This window comes from Cynocephalus volans, chromosome 4 (assembly GCF_027409185.1).
Source record: "Cynocephalus volans isolate mCynVol1 chromosome 4, mCynVol1.pri, whole genome shotgun sequence".
In the NCBI taxonomy this organism is placed as follows: domain Eukaryota; kingdom Metazoa; phylum Chordata; class Mammalia; order Dermoptera; family Cynocephalidae; genus Cynocephalus; species Cynocephalus volans.
In genome coordinates, this window is record NC_084463.1 from 18,725,363 (window position 1) to 18,741,764 (window position 16,402).

The following is a 16,402-nucleotide window of genomic DNA, read 5'->3' on the forward strand; positions in this document are numbered from 1 at the left end:
TCTGTTATCTTTTATTAGATACATTTTCAATTTAAGGCCATTGGTTGGCCAACCTCTTCAAATACATTACACTACATGCCATGTTCCCGGTGTTTCCACACAGTATTTTGGAAATAGCATTTTAGTTATTTATTTCTCAGCCTGTGGAAGTAATATCAGAGAAGTGAATTATTGTCGTAGGTATTAGACATTTCTGTTTTATGTTCATTCATTTATTCATGCACTGTGCTTTGGTTAAATCCTGACACACTCCTCAGAGCAGGCATGGTGCCATCGTAACAGATGAGCAGTCATAGAAGGAAGTAAAGGGTGTGCATGGGCATGAATTGTGTCTATTAAAGGCAGAGTCCCCGCCAGAAATGCTGAAGCCACAGTGACTCCTGGGGTTGGCTGCCCCCTGCGACAACCACTACTTCCTTTCCAGTTTATTTCAAAACCGAGATGCATTATTGTGTTAAAATAAGTAAATAAATAATGAGTTCAAAACCTCACAAAGTGTCATTTAAGTTTGTATCACCTACAATCCGGTAAATTTATCAAGAGGATCGTGAAGAATGTAACCACGTTTCCAAAGGGATAATTTAATTCATGACCTTTACGTTTCAATTATTTCTACTCCCTGACAAGTTTGAAAATATACAAAACTTTGATTAGTAAAACTTTTTAATGTTGAATTTAAACTAAATGATTTTCCCAACACTTATATACATTGCTAAGTTTTGTACGATGGGTCCAATCCACCTAATAAAATAATGGACTCTCAGAGCTGTTAGGGCTAGTAAAGTTCAGCCTATTCCCTTTATTTTATAAGCAAGAACCCAAGACCTAGAGTGGTGAAGAGACTCACCCAAGTTCACACCACGGTCAGTGGCTAACCCTGGACTAGAACCCAGGTGTCACGACCTGTCTGTTGTTTTTCCCGTGATATCACAGCTACCTTGCAGTTCCATTGCTGTTAGTATCTGGCATTTAAAACATAAGAAACTCTATCTAAAGAAAATGTAAGCACCTAGAAATTTTCTAAATCTAGGTTTGCCTCTTAGCCATTGTCTGGGAGAAAGAAAGGAACACCCAAGCCGTCCATGGGAAATGTCTGGATTAGCATTGTAAATGCTCACTGAACAAGAATTATGTTTCTAAATACTGTGTCCTACAGCATTTCCCTTGTGAAGATGCAGCCTTGGTTTCACATAACACATTTTAATAGAAGTGAGGTACTAGAATTTTACATCGCAATTACTAACATGTCCTCTTTAGTTAATTTATTTTTAGTGAACTCACAGATTGTCTTTGAATCAAGACTGGTACTGATCAGAACTTGGGACAATTACCTGGTTATTTTGCAGCCACAAATCTGTTGTTGAGGAAAAAAAGAAGGACTTTGGTTGGAAATATCCAAATTATATAAATGCTGTAAATAATATTCACTAGATAACAATCCAGCCCCTTCACTTTACTGTGTTTCTATAGACAGTCTTTGGCCTTCAGCTCATTAAATCGCTTTTTTCTACTAAAATGTTAAAATTTTTTTTCATAAAATAAATGCCTGCATTAAATGAAATTAATTAACATCTGTGCAATTAACCTCCACAAAGCATTTCAGTATGTTTGTGAAACCGTTTTATTTTGAACTTGCAAAAGTGAATTTTTAATCTTTTTGGATTTGTTTCATTTTATTTACTTAAAAGCCATTGATAAGAAGATTAGGTGAGCATAGAATTCAGAAATCCTTGAAAACAATTGTCAGTTTTATACTTACTTAAAGATGCATTAAAAACTTTACACTTAAACAAAAATTGAATTTGCTGTTCATAGGCATAAAAGATTTAATGGCATATAAATTGGGAATAATTGTTCTGTTTAAAAGGATTAAATTAAACCTCAATCAATAATAACATGTGCAGTTTCAATTTAACTGCCTACTTAAAATAAAGTGGCAAATAAATAACAGCTAAATGATTAATAGCAACGCTTTTATTCACCTTCTCAACAGGCAAAATGGCCAGTTATTGAATATTTTATTGTGAGTGCAAAGGATGTTAATTGTACTAGAAACATGCACTAATTTTAGTAATTTTTTGATTGAGTACAATACTGAATATAAGGCTCTTCATTAAATGGAGATTTGATTTTATTTTGTTTGAAGTTGTCACAGTAAGTACTCAGATATGGTCCATTAAAGCCAGCAAATATCAAGGCATATACATGTGAGACGGCCCCCCACCCCCTTCCTCTCTGCACCCGTCTCTAACCTAGGCATCTGAAGAGGAGACCCGGCATCTGCTGTCTGAACGGTAACAAAGGAGTTGTGTACTCATTGTCTGTGTAACCTTTCTATCAAGTGGGGAGGAAAAGAGGCACGTGTTTTGTGTGCAGATGATTACTGATGAAAGAGCACCTCACGTTCATTTTGTTCCAGTGCGTTGACCCGGACCACAAAACACAATTGAGCTTCTTAGCACACAAGCTCAGTACAATGGACTTCTTTAGTATCATGTTCTGTTTCAACAATTAGATTTGTTTCTGTGAAGTATTACAGTTTTTCACGCTCATGATTTTGCAAAACATAACCTTTCATTTGTTCCAACATAGGGTTTCCATCCAGAAAGGGGAGAAAGGGGACATTTAAAGACAATCATTGCAAGTGTAAATGGTGCAGCGTAAATAATGCTCTTAGACGAGCCACATTTTCAGACTCTATCCTTGTATACACATTCTTAGAGTTTCTCTTCAAACAGTCGGTTTGAAAACATGTTTCTCAGCCAAAGCAACTCATTTTCTCTGGTTCGTTTCAAATCCCTCTGTATTTTCTAGGTTCCACTTAAAACGGTCTTTTCTGTAGTGTGTAATGTTTCTACAGCCATTTAAGAATGGAAATTTGTTGACACTTGAAGTTACAGTTTTTGGGGGAGGACTAAAATAATTTAATTCTCCCAGTTTTACCTATCCCATCATCTTACAACAGTTGTTAAAATATTTCATTATGTGGGAACACTGACATTTCTTAATCTCATTTCTCCACAATGACTAAATCATGATTAAAAACTGGATTTTTAAAGATAGGTGTTAAATTCTTTCAGGCCATCAGGGTACCAACTAGTAAATCACAAAACAACTTTGTGCCTGGAAATAACTTAAGCCTTGGGGAAAGAAGAATCCCCTGAGATCCGTCAGCAGGAAACACATGCACCACAACAGAGCTATGTCATGGTGACAGCAAGCAAAGACCAGTGACACACGCTTTTTTATTGAACTCTTACTCTGTGCCAGTTACATAGTTCTATACATTTACATATATTAATTCACTTAATCCTCTCAACAACACTGTGAGGTAGGAATTATTATTATCCCCATTTATTGATGAGAAAACTAAATAACTTGCTCACATTCACATTGGTGGCACCAGGAATTGAGTGCAGGCAATCTAATTCTTTGCTGTACCATATTATTATCAAGAGAAAAAGAGCACCACGAACATTACACATGACTGAGGAAGGTCTGTAGCCATGACTGTAGTCAGTAGGCCATTATCAGCTCTGCTGGTTAAATACTATGACCAGTCTGAGTGCCCCAGTTTTCTTAGTATAACTGCAGAGATGGAAATCAGGGAATTCATTCCCTTAAATCATTAAGGACTACCTATTAAAAAAACTAGTGGGCTTCTTTTGTGAGTCCATCATAGGATCATAGAACAATGGAGTTGAAATGGCCTTTGAGTTATCATCTAGTCATTGAATCTGGAGATAAGAGGTTAACATATTTTCAGTGATAAACAAGGTTATGTTCTCCCATTTTAAATACCCATAACATCTTGTATTCTTTATGCATCAAACTCATTAGTTAATTAGTGCAGTTGGTGCATAAAGCCCATCGTCCTCAGTAGAGGGTAAGATCCATCAGCCTGCCTCTGTTTTGCTCACTGCTCTATCTTCTGTGCATCATTTCCTGCCTGTACATAGGGAGGTGCTCAATACCTATCTGTTGACTGGCCGGCTGACTGCTCAGTTCATTTACTCACGTAAGGCACATGCTGCAGCACGCTTGCTTCACCACCACCTCGGGAATAGCAGCATGACGCAATGCAACCTAATGGACAGCAGCCAGTTCCACAGCAGACTGCCAGGGGCTGTGTCCTGGCTCCACCACTGGTTAGCTTTGTGACCACAGGAGACTCGCACAATCTCTCTAAACCCAGTTTCCACATCTATTAAATGGCGATAATAACAGTACTTCTCTCAGAGTTGTTTTAAGGAAAAAACTGAAGATTCACTACAAACATTCCCTAGATCGGCACACAATGGTGTGTACTGTTTTTCCAGGTGTTTCCCCTCAACGGAGTGGCAGAACAGTGATCCCCAGTGTTGTCACCTTTGACAGGGGGCAAGCCTTGCTCTAAACAGTGAGAAGCAGAAGACTACCTCTTCTGAACTTCTCAAAAAATACTTTATACCCTCTGTAGATAATCCCTTCTAGAAACTCATCACTTTGGCTGTCCAGAAGTATTTAAGTCATGCTAAACTCTTTGCTCTCTGATTAAACTCTCAGGTTAGTTTAGTTAAGCCCAACCTCCTTCACAGAGTTTACAAAGTCCTTTAAGATCTGACCTCTGCTTAACCTTGAGCTCTACTCCTCAGCCTTCCCTCCTCTCACCCTCCATTTTATCCAGACAGAATTTGTTCTTTGCAAGCACTGCATTTTCTCTCCCCTCCATTCCTTTCTACTAGCTGCTCCCTGGGCCTGGTGTGCACTTCCTGCCCATCTTAGCCTTAGGTCTCAGCCATCTCTTCCTCCAGGAAGCTTTCCTGACCTCCCACAATAGGCTCAGGTGTCCCTCCTGAGTCCCAGTGGCCTTGTGGTCCTCATAAGAAAATGCATCAATCCAAATTGTAAATTGCTTGTTTCCTCATCTGTATCCCCCACGAGGCTGTGAGTCCAATGCCGTGCCACTTAACACTGTGTCCCTCTAGCTTAGTAAGTGCTCAATAAATAAATATCTGTCAAATCAATGAGTGAACGAATGCACAAGGAAAGTTAAATTTGATTTTTCCTTTCAGTATAGCATGGATATGGGAAAAGGGCACCTTTCTTTATTAAAAAAATATATTTACTTGCAGATAATAATTGAGCCTTCTTCCCCACCTCAACAACCATAGTTGAACCTTATGTTTAACTTAGTACAAGATAAGCACCAAAAACATTCACTAATTTGGTCCAGTGCAAGAAGCTTCTGCATGTTTTGATTCTAATTTATTACTATTGATTTTTAAAAATAAATATCTAGTGCTCACTTTGACAGCACATATACTAAAATTGGAACGATACAGAGAAGATTAGCATGGCCCTTGCTCAAGGATGACATACAAATTCTTGAAATGTTCCATATTAAAAATAAAAATAAGTAAAAATAAATATATAATGCTGTATTTGTGTTGACTAGAATATTTTTAGAGACACAGTTATTTACTCAAGAAGCACTTATTAACAATTACGTCCATAGCATAGTGCAGTGTGCTAGGGCAGAGTTAGGGAAGGATGGTTAACTCACCACCCCTGCTGCCCAGCAGTTTATCTAGGTGAGCAGACATGATCACTGTGGTGAAAAGTTAGACCATCACAAGTACAGAGCACTTCAGGATACGCCGTCTCATGTTGATCCTTATGCAGTCCTGAGAAATAAACAAAACAAATATAATTTATCCCTATTTACAGATGAGAGAAACTATCTCAGAGGTGACATGATTTGCCAACTGATGCATAATAGGTAGTGACAGACCCAGAGCTTGAGCCTAGGGTCTGTCCAGTCCTATGTCCAGATTGTGCCCAGATCGTCCCATGTGCATGCCCCATGACTCTTAAGAGCCAAGTGAAAGGCAAGGCCAAGAAATACTGTGAGTTTATATAACAGGACATCACCCAGGAGAAACCTGCTTATCAAAGCCCCAGAGGCAAGTAACCCTGAGGTGCTCAGGGAGTGGTGAGATGTACAGTCTGACATCCCACGTCCTGACAAATATGGACCCGCCCCATTCAGGCATTTTGCTGGAGGAGATCATTTCTCTTGTTGGAAAAGGAAGAGCAGCCGTCAAGAAGTTTCCCATCTTCATATGTGAACTAAAAAATTTGAAATGACAATTTAGCAAGGCATGGGAGTTTTGGCTTTTTGCTGCAGTTTTTGCTTTACATCAAATCAAAGAAATCCAGGTTCACATTAAGAGTAAATTAGCATCAGGGGGACCATTAGTTTGTTTACCCAGCATAAAATTATGTCCTCTTTAAACGGGAATATCAAATAGCATAAAAAGCCTAGGTGATTTACATTTTCTTTTTGATTAGAGGATTGCATCTACTATACTCAAGGAAGGAAAATCTCTCCCATTTAGCTTTTGAAGATCAAAGAGGCCATTAAATATGCCATATTACTAGCATTTTTTTCTTTTGTGGTTAAGACCAGGGGGTGCTTTACAATTGAGATCGTCATGGGGGGGGGGAAAGGGAGGATTTTATTTATCTGGGGTCATATGCACTAGTTCACTTCCCTCAGGCAGGACCATATGCTTAACCTTTTACTCAAGTAGGGCCGTCCTACAGCTTCAAGTGCATGCTGACCCGTGTGCAGAGTTTTGTAAGCATAGACCTGATGAACAGACTATGAACCTTTCTGTGAGTCACGGTATGATTCTAAGCCTTGGTATCTTTCTGTAATAAATTTGATAAAATCTGCAAAGACAAAATGAAGTGAAAAGCGAAGTCACTGAAAAGAAGGATGAACCTATGTAGGTATTCAGTTGGGATAAAACCTTACTTTCCCCCCAAAAGGAGAAGACTGAGGCCAATGTCTAGGCAACAGTTCCTGTTTCCCTTCCCAGACATATAGCCAAATATGCATATTACCAGCTAAAGTGTGAAATACGATTTTACCTTCACCAGCTGAAATACTGAATCATTGTGGGTGTGCATAACTGCATTCTTTGAACCACAGTGATTCATTGGTTTAACGTTATTTTTTAACCACAACTTTTAACGACATTTGTTTTTCAATTGTTTTCTGGAATTTAGAATTTCACTGTCTCCCAGTTTTATCCCATATTTCAATGAACTTGGATATAACAAAGACCTTTTTGCCCTTATGTGTCATATGTGGATCTGATTTTAGCCTGAAATACATCTTTAACAAATAGATAGTAAAAGGAGAATTATAGGAGAAAGTTTGAGATTGATTTCAGATGAAATTATCGACTGAATATAATGAGTGAATTCATTTTGATTGAGGACTTGCCATTTCTTTTTTGCTTTGGGCAGCCAACAACCAATAGAAGACAAATATTCAGACCTCCGATATGACCCAAACTGGAAAAATAAGAGAGAGGAAGGGCAGTTGTTGACGGTGGACGCGTTGCCGGAGTCTGCAGACAGCTCTCCAGAACGTCTGCCTTTGGATCCACTCTACCCTTCCAAGGAAGGTTCAGTGGAACTCTCAGAGGGAAAAGGCAAACAGAAAAAGAGCTCACAGAGTGGCGCCTCCTTACTTGGTAGTGAATTTGTAAGCCCAGACTATGAGCGTGCGGCCCATCGCAGTGAGCCATTTTCAGAGCTGAGTGACAATGACCTGGAGGGGAAATCGAGCAACTTCTCTCAGTGCGTGAAGAGTTCAAGTTCACATAACGAGGTTTTCCTGCCAGGATCACGTGGCCCTCGGCGAAGGAAGTCCAAACAATATTTTGTGGAAAAAAACAAACTGACTTTGGGATTACCCACCCCTAAAACAAACTCTTATCTTCAACTTCACCAACAAAAGGGGGAAACTCTCCTAGAACAGGTACGTAGTGGCTACTTAAACGTCTCTTCTGAAACACTCAACTGGAATTTGGGTTTGTTTGAAATGGCCTCATATCCCTTCCTTTGGGATGATGATGTCATTGTGACCACCTGTCTGGGTAAAACAAACACTTCCATGCTATACCCTATACGTTGCCCCTTCATGTAGGACGAGGGGAATTTTTGCACAAATTCTTAGGAATAAAATAAAAGCCATCAATGGTTTACAGGGTTGTAATTACTGTAATTATTATATCCAAAATGTCCCCATTCCAGGAACCATAGAATGTTTAAAAACTGTATTCCAATAGGTAAAATACAGAATTGAGCATTTCTTTCCTGTGTGGATTGCTTATGTTTCCACAATAGCATTGGTTTCTGACCCTATTAAATTCCCCAACACAGTGGAGGTGACATGACATACTTATATCAATAACTGCAGCTCACATACATAGCAATTCTCAACTCAGATTCTGTGTGCATATTGGGTGGTCATGGGAGGGGAGTAGGGTATAACATACTTTTGGTTTTTGTTTTTAATTCTTCAGACAATTCTATTGCCTTTTCAACCACCATTGATAATCACTACTCCATCCTTTATTGTTCTGTGCAAATGACATGTGATTAAGTCTTGGTCTCTCCATCTATAAAATTAGAAAAATAATGTGTCCTCTCTTCCTCATCTGATCATTCTAAGGACAAATTCTATCCCAAATGATGGACTCAAACTGGTTGGAGCCAGTAAACTTAGCTCTATTTCATGGGCACACAGAAAGATTTTATCAGCCCACCCCCTAGTGAATAAGACCATGGACACAAGAAAAATGTGTGGCTAGATCAGTATAGTCCACCACCCTGTGGAAAAACAGCTTGAAATTTATCACCTGCTAATGTGGGATCATTTCAAATATGAAGGAGAGGTTATTATGTTAAGTGTGGATGCCCTTAGACCTCTTCCAAATCCCAATTGGTATTATTTAAAGTGCTCTAACCTGTTCTAACTTCTATATATTTTCTGATGGAAGAAGATCAATGAGGTGGATGAACATTTGTGATTTTTCTTGATTTAGAAATTCCCTTGATAGTCTTAAAGGATTATGTCACATCTTTGCCTTTGTAATTAATAAGAAAATGAAGGAATAGGTGTGGTATATTTAGCTGAATTAACAAAACAAAAACAGGTGAATTCAAGCTGTTTTTAACACTTTAACCCAATTTTAAATGTTAATGTACCTTTTTGTTTCATAAAACTTATATGTAATTTTGAATTTTGTTTGGTTGCTCATTTAAAAAATAAGTAAATTCAACATTGCAATATCTGTAAAAAATATTCATAGGTAGTAATTCTTCCCAGTCCAGGACAATGTTTTTCATTACTTTTAAAAGTGTTCTCAAAAGGAGCTGATTTAAAGGAGAGGCAAATAATAAGCCAAAAGAAATAGTTATATTTCTAATAATAAAAGAGAAAAAGATTTGTTATAAACTCTTTAATTGCTGATTTCTTAATTGCTAATTTTTTTAGTAGTTACAAGTTAATTTACTAAACAATACTGGGGTGAGTTGATTGTCAGTTATTCTGTAGCCTAATTTTCTTTTCATTATGCGACAGAGGAAAGTTGAAATTATTTTAGGTTTGCTTCATCTTTAAGCTCTTGAATTACTCTTGGAAGGGCCATTAAACTTTTCCACCACTTTCTCCAGGTTCAAATCTCTAAGGGCTGCTGGCTAATTGTATTCAAAATTGTCTCTTCATTTTTCCAACATATATTTTCTTCCTCTTACTCATATTCTTTTTTTACCCATGAACTTTTCTATTCTTTTAAAAAGGATAGAAATGAATTTAACCTAACAGTGACTTAATGATATGTGTAACATGTTTTATTGAATTATAGTCAGCATAAAATGATTTGTTCTTTCGAATCATTATTTATATACAAATGTATGCAGGTCTCTTTTGCGAATACAGATTATATGTTCCCTGTGGGCAGGAACTGTGATTTGTACTTATTTTGAATCTTCATAGTAACTAGCCTAACACACTCTAAGAGCTCAGAAAACATATGGGAAATGAAAAATGTATCTCTTCCATCACTTCCAAACTGTATTCTCTTTAGCATGATTTGAAGTTTATGTGGGAGAAATGGTATTTCTATGTTTGCAATCCTGGCTGGATATTAGAATCACTCGAGAAGCTAATGAAAAAAAAAAGGGATTCATGGCTCCATCCAGACTGGTTTAAATCTCTAAGTGGGATTCTGAGCATCAATATATATATTTTTAAAGCTCCTCAGGCAATTCTAATGTGAAGCCAGGTTTGAGAACCATTGTTCCAGACAAGACCACTGGTTCTCAGCCTTGGCTTCACGTTGGAGTCATCTGGAGAATTTTTAAAATGCTTATTCCTTGGCTGAACCACTGAAATTTTGATTCCGTTCATCTGGGCTGAATGCTAAGATGGGGAGTTTTCCACACTCCCCAGCTGATTCTAATGTTTAGCCAAGGCTGAGAACCAGACTCCAAACATTAGTGTGCAATCAGAATCCTCTGGAGAGCTTATTAAAACAGATTGCTGGACCTAGCCCCCCAAATTTCTGATTCAGTAGGTGTAGGGTGGGACCCAAGAGTATGAATTTTCTACGTTGTTCCAGGTAATGCTACTGCTGCTGTAAGGCCCACACTTTGAGAACAATGGGCCTTTTTCTTCTCAAACTTTAAAGTACTTATGCACTACCTCATGATCCTGTGAGACTCAGTGTGCATTTCTAACAAGCTCCCTGGCGATGCAAGGCTGCAGTCCATGGACACACTTTGATTAGCAAGGGGCTAGAATAAAGAATATAAACGTTTTATCAGAAATCTAAAAGCATAAGTCATGTAAGTCAGTATCCACAAAGCATTGATATTTTCAGTGGCTGATAGGATTACTCAACCGATTTGTGGGTAGGAGATGAGAAAGTGGTGGTGGCAGGTTTGGAGGCTATTGTATTAAATTGAGCAGCATTTATCTGGAGGTTTTTAATATTTGAATGTTTTCCACTTGTTATTTCTTTGAAAGAGATGACAAATGTCTTCTAACTAGGAACACTGAAAGGTTCAATGATATCTATTGTTGAGTGAATAAATAAGTGTTAATTACCATTAGGCAGCTGGGAATACATCATTTTGTTGCAAACATCCGTGGCTAGCTGAATCAGACAGGGTCTTAAGATAGAGTATTTTATTTGGGAAGATTTGAAAGTCTAAGTTTACAATATCCCAATGAATATGTCAGTGTTTTTTTTTAAAATAAAAGTTGAAAAGCTGATAAAGTTCAATCGAAAAATAGACAAGGATAATAAAGAAAACTACAGAAATTAAAAGTAATGAGAAGGATCTAGCCCTACTTGACAATATAGTATATTATAAAGCTTCAGTAATTAAATAATATGGTAATATTTAATGCATATACAGACAGAAAAAATGGAATGGAACAGAATAGAAAGTCTAGAAATAGAACCAAATTACATAGGAGAATATATTACCTCTAATTTGATAAATGCCACATCTCAAATCATTGAGAAAATTGTAGGCTATTCAATAAAACCATTGGGTAGCTACCAGGGAAAAAAATTAAGTTGGATCCATACCTCATATCATACAACAAGATAAATTCCAAATGTTCAAATATTTAATTTTCAAAATTAAACCATAAAAGTACTAGAAAAAACATGGGAAAATTTTCCTATGACCTTGAAATGTTTCAAAATCCAGAATCTATAAAAGATCGATAAATTTGACTTCATAAATATCAAAAAACTCCTACAGGAAAAAGAAATAAGCAAAGTCAAAATATAAAACAACCTAGGAAAAATTTTACTAGTTCATATCACAGACACAACACTAATATCTCTCATATATAAAGAGCTCCTAGAAGTCAATAAGAAAAAGACCAAAATCCTAATAGAAAAATACACAAAGGATATGAATAGACAATTCACAGAAAATTTAATACATATGGCTATTAAACATATAAGAAGATACCCATCCTCAGTTATTGTAAGAGAAATGCATATTAATACTGTATTGAGAGTCCATTTTTCACCTATAATTAAACTATCAAAATTTTTGATGAACATGTGGGCAAAAAGAGTACAGTCAAGCTGGCAAGAGAATAAATCCGTATAACTGGTATGGGAGGCAATTTGTTAATATCTACTTAAAGTACAAATACACTTCTTGAGAAAGTAGAACAGAATGGTCAAGATATAGACTTTGAGCCAGGTTGATTGGCACTGCCACCTGCTAGCTGTCTGACCTCGCACAGGTTACTGAACCTCTCTGTGCCTCAGTTTCCTTACCTTTACCTTCTTTTGTTTGTTTGTGTGTGTGTGTGTGTGTGTGTTTGTTTTTTTGGCAGCTGGATCCAAACCCTTTACCTTAGTGGGATTATTAAGAACATTAAATAAATGAGTTAATATATGTAGAGTACTTAGATCAATGCCAGGCTCATAGCATGCACTTTATAAGCATTCACAATTATTATTTTTATTTGTTCCAACACATTATACTCCTAGGAATTTATTCTATTTATAAATGTGTGCAGTTTTGAAGTCACACCTGTGAAAGATTATTCTTTATTTGCAATAACCAAAGATTGGAAACCACCTGTCATTTGGGGAGTAATAAATAAGTTATGGTACATCCATACAATAGAGTACACTGCAGTTCTTAAAAAAAAAAAAGGACGCTCTCCATTAACTATTATGGACAACTTACAAGGATTTATTATTAATAGAAAAATTCAAGGTGTAGAACAGTGTATATAGTACTTAAAAAGTGGGGAGGAATAAATATATAGATTATATTTGTGTGGTATGCATAAAAAATTGTGGAATGCTGCAGAGATGGTTAATTTTACGGGGCAGAAGAGGAATGGGTGGGAGCATGACTTTTTGCTTTATACCTTTTCATATCTCTTATTTTTGAACCATGTCTATGTGTTACCTTGTTAAAAATTAAGTTGAAAATAGAAACAAAAATATGGGAGAGACAGTTACAATATACATTTTGTAGTAACTGGTATAACTTCACACTTCCTTATTGCTCAGGGTCATCTGTGTAGCATTTTTTGCTTGTAAATAATGGCTCAGAGTAGAACCATTGAGTTTTAAATTTAATTGTTCCACAATCTTTTTGCCGTTTTTCATAGATCTGTTGATTTTACCTTAAAATGCACTGGAAAAATCACCTTTGAATACATACATTCTTAATCACATGATGTGTGAAGCAAGGAACTGATGTAAAACCCAACACACACTAGAGGGCACCTAAGTATCACCATCAGGCAATAACTTTGCTGGACAGTGCTCACTTTTATTCATGATTTGTTCAGTAGCCAAAAGTATTTGTCTGAAACTCGTTAAAGTTTGAGTCAATTTATGATCCACCATTAAAGGAAATTGTGTTTTGAAAAATGAACTACCTTTCTATCTTCATTCTAATGTGACTTTGAAGACTGTGAAGGTAAAATTTACTGTGGGTTCAGAAAAGAGCTATAAGTGCTTTACACATATTATTCAGCTCTTGCCATGTAATTTCTTGTAAAGGAATTACAGATAGTTTGCAAATGTGAAAATAGCAAGGTTACACCTACAGTCTTCAAGACAATATAAAGTCACAAATAAAAGTCACTGTCTACTCTAGATTAACACACCTTTGTGGCTATTGTTAAGACAGCAGGTCGGTGAGCCAACAAATATTTATTGAGCACCAAATACGTACTAGGTACTCTTCTTCATGCGAAGGATGTAATAGGAAAAAAGACATGCAGAGCTCCATCTTCAAGGAGTTTACATGCCAGTCATGTGACACAGACAAGAAACATGTAACCAAATAATTTCAGGTACTGATAATCACCAAGAGACTGAATGAAATTTATTTGATAAAGTAATGAGGGGGGATGGATTCCTTTATTTAATAAAGGAATGAGTTTAATAAGTAAACTGGGCTGCTTAGCTAGGTACTTAAGGGGAGGTCTCTCTGAGGAGATACCATTCGATTGAAATGCAAATGGACGAGGAAGAGAAAAGCCTGCAAGATCTGGGGAAAGTCTTGATTTACCCCAGCTTCGGTAGCAGCATTATTGCACAGGGAGCAACACAACATTGTGGGAGAAAGAAAGAAAACCAAAACAAAATACTGGTTTGGGAGTCAGACAATCATGGATTAAATCCTGGTTTTTCAGAATAGCACTTACTACGTGTTTGAGCAAGTGACTCCTTAAACCTTATCTTCCTCATCTATTGTATGGGGTCGATTTCTGCCTTGAAGAACTATTTGAAGAATTTATACAAAGCTCCTGACTTGTGGCAGACACTCAGTAAAGGAAAGCTGCTATTGGGAAAGGCAAGGAATCCATCCAGAGAATAGGCCCTCCTAAACAGCTTTTTTTCTGTTTTCAGGCTATAATGGCTCAAAATGAAAGAGATACAACTTCAGGTAGAAAAAAGATAAAGTGTAGCTAAAAGGATAACATTTTATGCTCCTTTAGCCCATTCTATGTGTATGTGTGACTCCCGAAAGACTGTCTGCAAAGGGACCTGTCTAGGCATACCTCACACTTGCCACGCTATCCCTTGAGGGTCCCCCAGTCAATCGAACACTGTCTCATGAGTTACGGACCCTACAATCTTGTATCCAACTAGTTGGTGGTATTTCCTTAACAACTGCATTTGGTCTCAGATACTGTTTCAGATATTTATACTTCATGATATAAAAGTTATGAATAACTTTGGATCATATATTTGGCACTTTGGTTTTGAAGTGCAATTTTGTATCCTAACCCTTTCAACACTTCCCTCCACCCTCAATTCTATTATCTTCCCTGCCTTCAAAGTGGTCTTCCTGGATACAAACCTGGTGATATCAACATGCTACTTAATGCGATTCCCTGCTAAAATTCAAACTGTCAGAGTGGTGCAAAAGGCCCTTCGAGATCTGGCCCCTTCCTGCCCCTATAGCCACGTTCTTTGTCACTCCCCCTTTGCATCCTGTGCTTCAGCCGTGCTCTGAGAACTCACAGCTCCCAGACCCAGCATTTCCTCTGGGCCTTTCTTTGTTCATCCTGAGGGACTACTCTCCCTGGTTTGTTGGCTTGGGAAAACCTCACTCTCCTTTTAAAATTCAGCTCAAACATCTCTGCCTTTATGAAGACTTTCTGAATATCCTCCCTCCCACGACCTCCCTCACCCCTGAACATCCACCATAGAACCCATCACACCGCAGTGTGCTGGTCTGTGTATCTGCATGTCTCTACATGACTGGGCGCTCCTCAAGGTCATGGGCCAGTTCATCTCTGAACTCCCAGAGCCTGGCCTACAGATAGTTTGCAAATGTGAAACTATCTGTATTAAATAAAAGAATCCACCCCCCCCATTACTCTATCAAATTCCTACAGTAAGCACTATCTAAATATTCGATTTAGAAATGTAATTTTTAAATCATTTTTATCTGGCCCAAAATTTCACTGTTTTTAAATGAGAGGGGGAAAAAAAGGACTAATGTGAGTGTGTGTTGTTGACTTAAACACTGGAATTTGAAGTCAAAAGACCTGACTTGAGCCCTATTTTTAGTGGACTTATTTGTTACCTTTGGCAAATCACAAAATCTTGCCGAGCCTTAGTTTTCCTCGTTAAAGTGAGATTACAAAGTTTGCCTAATACCACAGATTCAGGATTATTGGGATGATCAGATGAGATACTGTGTGTGAAAGCTTTTTATAATCATATAGCCCTATATAAATAGAAGTTATATTTACTATTGAACATTTGAATTTACCATCTCCTACTGGATGAGATTAATATCTAAGTGATATATTGCTCTTCTTTTCCTAGTTTTGAATTTAGTGAAACTTTTGGTTGTCTATAAAATTAAACTTTACTTTTATTTAAATTAAGGTCATCATTTTGTAATTATATATGGGTAGAAACAAAGAATTGTTTTTTATAGAATTCTTCCAGTTTGGTGGCGCTTTTGAGTCTCACTTGTCCTATTATACTTGTAAAAATTATCCTTCTACAGAGTAGGAACTCTGTAGATGTTCATTGATTGATAGATTTTCTTATTTTGCCCTGTGCAGCACCACAAGAGCACTTACTTATGACAGCATAATTTCATTTGAACTTTATGATTTTTCCAATACGAGACATTTCTTAAGACATCTTTCTTGTGTGTGCTATTCAGCACTCAGTTGCTTAAACTACCAATTTGTATGATATATAAAGTGACACTTCATTAATTTGACGTTATTGAGGAGGGCTCCACAAAAAGAAAACTTTCCACATAACTAAAGCATGCCTTTTTGAAAGCCAGAAATTTAACATAGTTAATCATTTCTAAGGATAGCTTTCAAAAATGTACCTAGTGTACCTGATAATTCTGTGCTATCTTACACAGAGCCTATTGCAGTCTTCTTTAATAAAGTCAGAAGCTGTGGCAATGTAAAAGATTCTTTGCCTCTTTATTAAATGACCAGACCCAGACTGCTATGAGTCTGTGGTCAGGTTATGCTGCTGTCAGCACCTAGCGGGAAGCAGATATGTTTGTAAAC

The 16,402-nt window shown here is 37.1% G+C and overlaps 1 protein-coding gene and 1 non-coding gene across 6 annotated transcripts in view; both read left to right on the top strand.

Annotated features, from left to right (window-relative positions):
- JHY (junctional cadherin complex regulator) overlaps window positions 1-16,402 on the top strand; it is a 65,568-nt gene that overhangs the window by 8,729 nt on the left and 40,437 nt on the right. For all 5 annotated transcript variants that reach the window (XM_063094201.1, XM_063094203.1, XM_063094205.1 and 2 more), the window contains exon 3: window positions 7,300-7,816. In XM_063094201.1, coding sequence (XP_062950271.1) covers window positions 7,300-7,816 — 517 coding nt within the window. The remainder of the gene's footprint in view (window positions 1-7,299; window positions 7,817-16,402) is intronic.
- Window positions 5,281-5,387, top strand: LOC134377407 (U6 spliceosomal RNA). Its single transcript, XR_010023455.1, has one exon. It is a non-coding gene; the product is annotated as a U6 spliceosomal RNA (small nuclear RNA).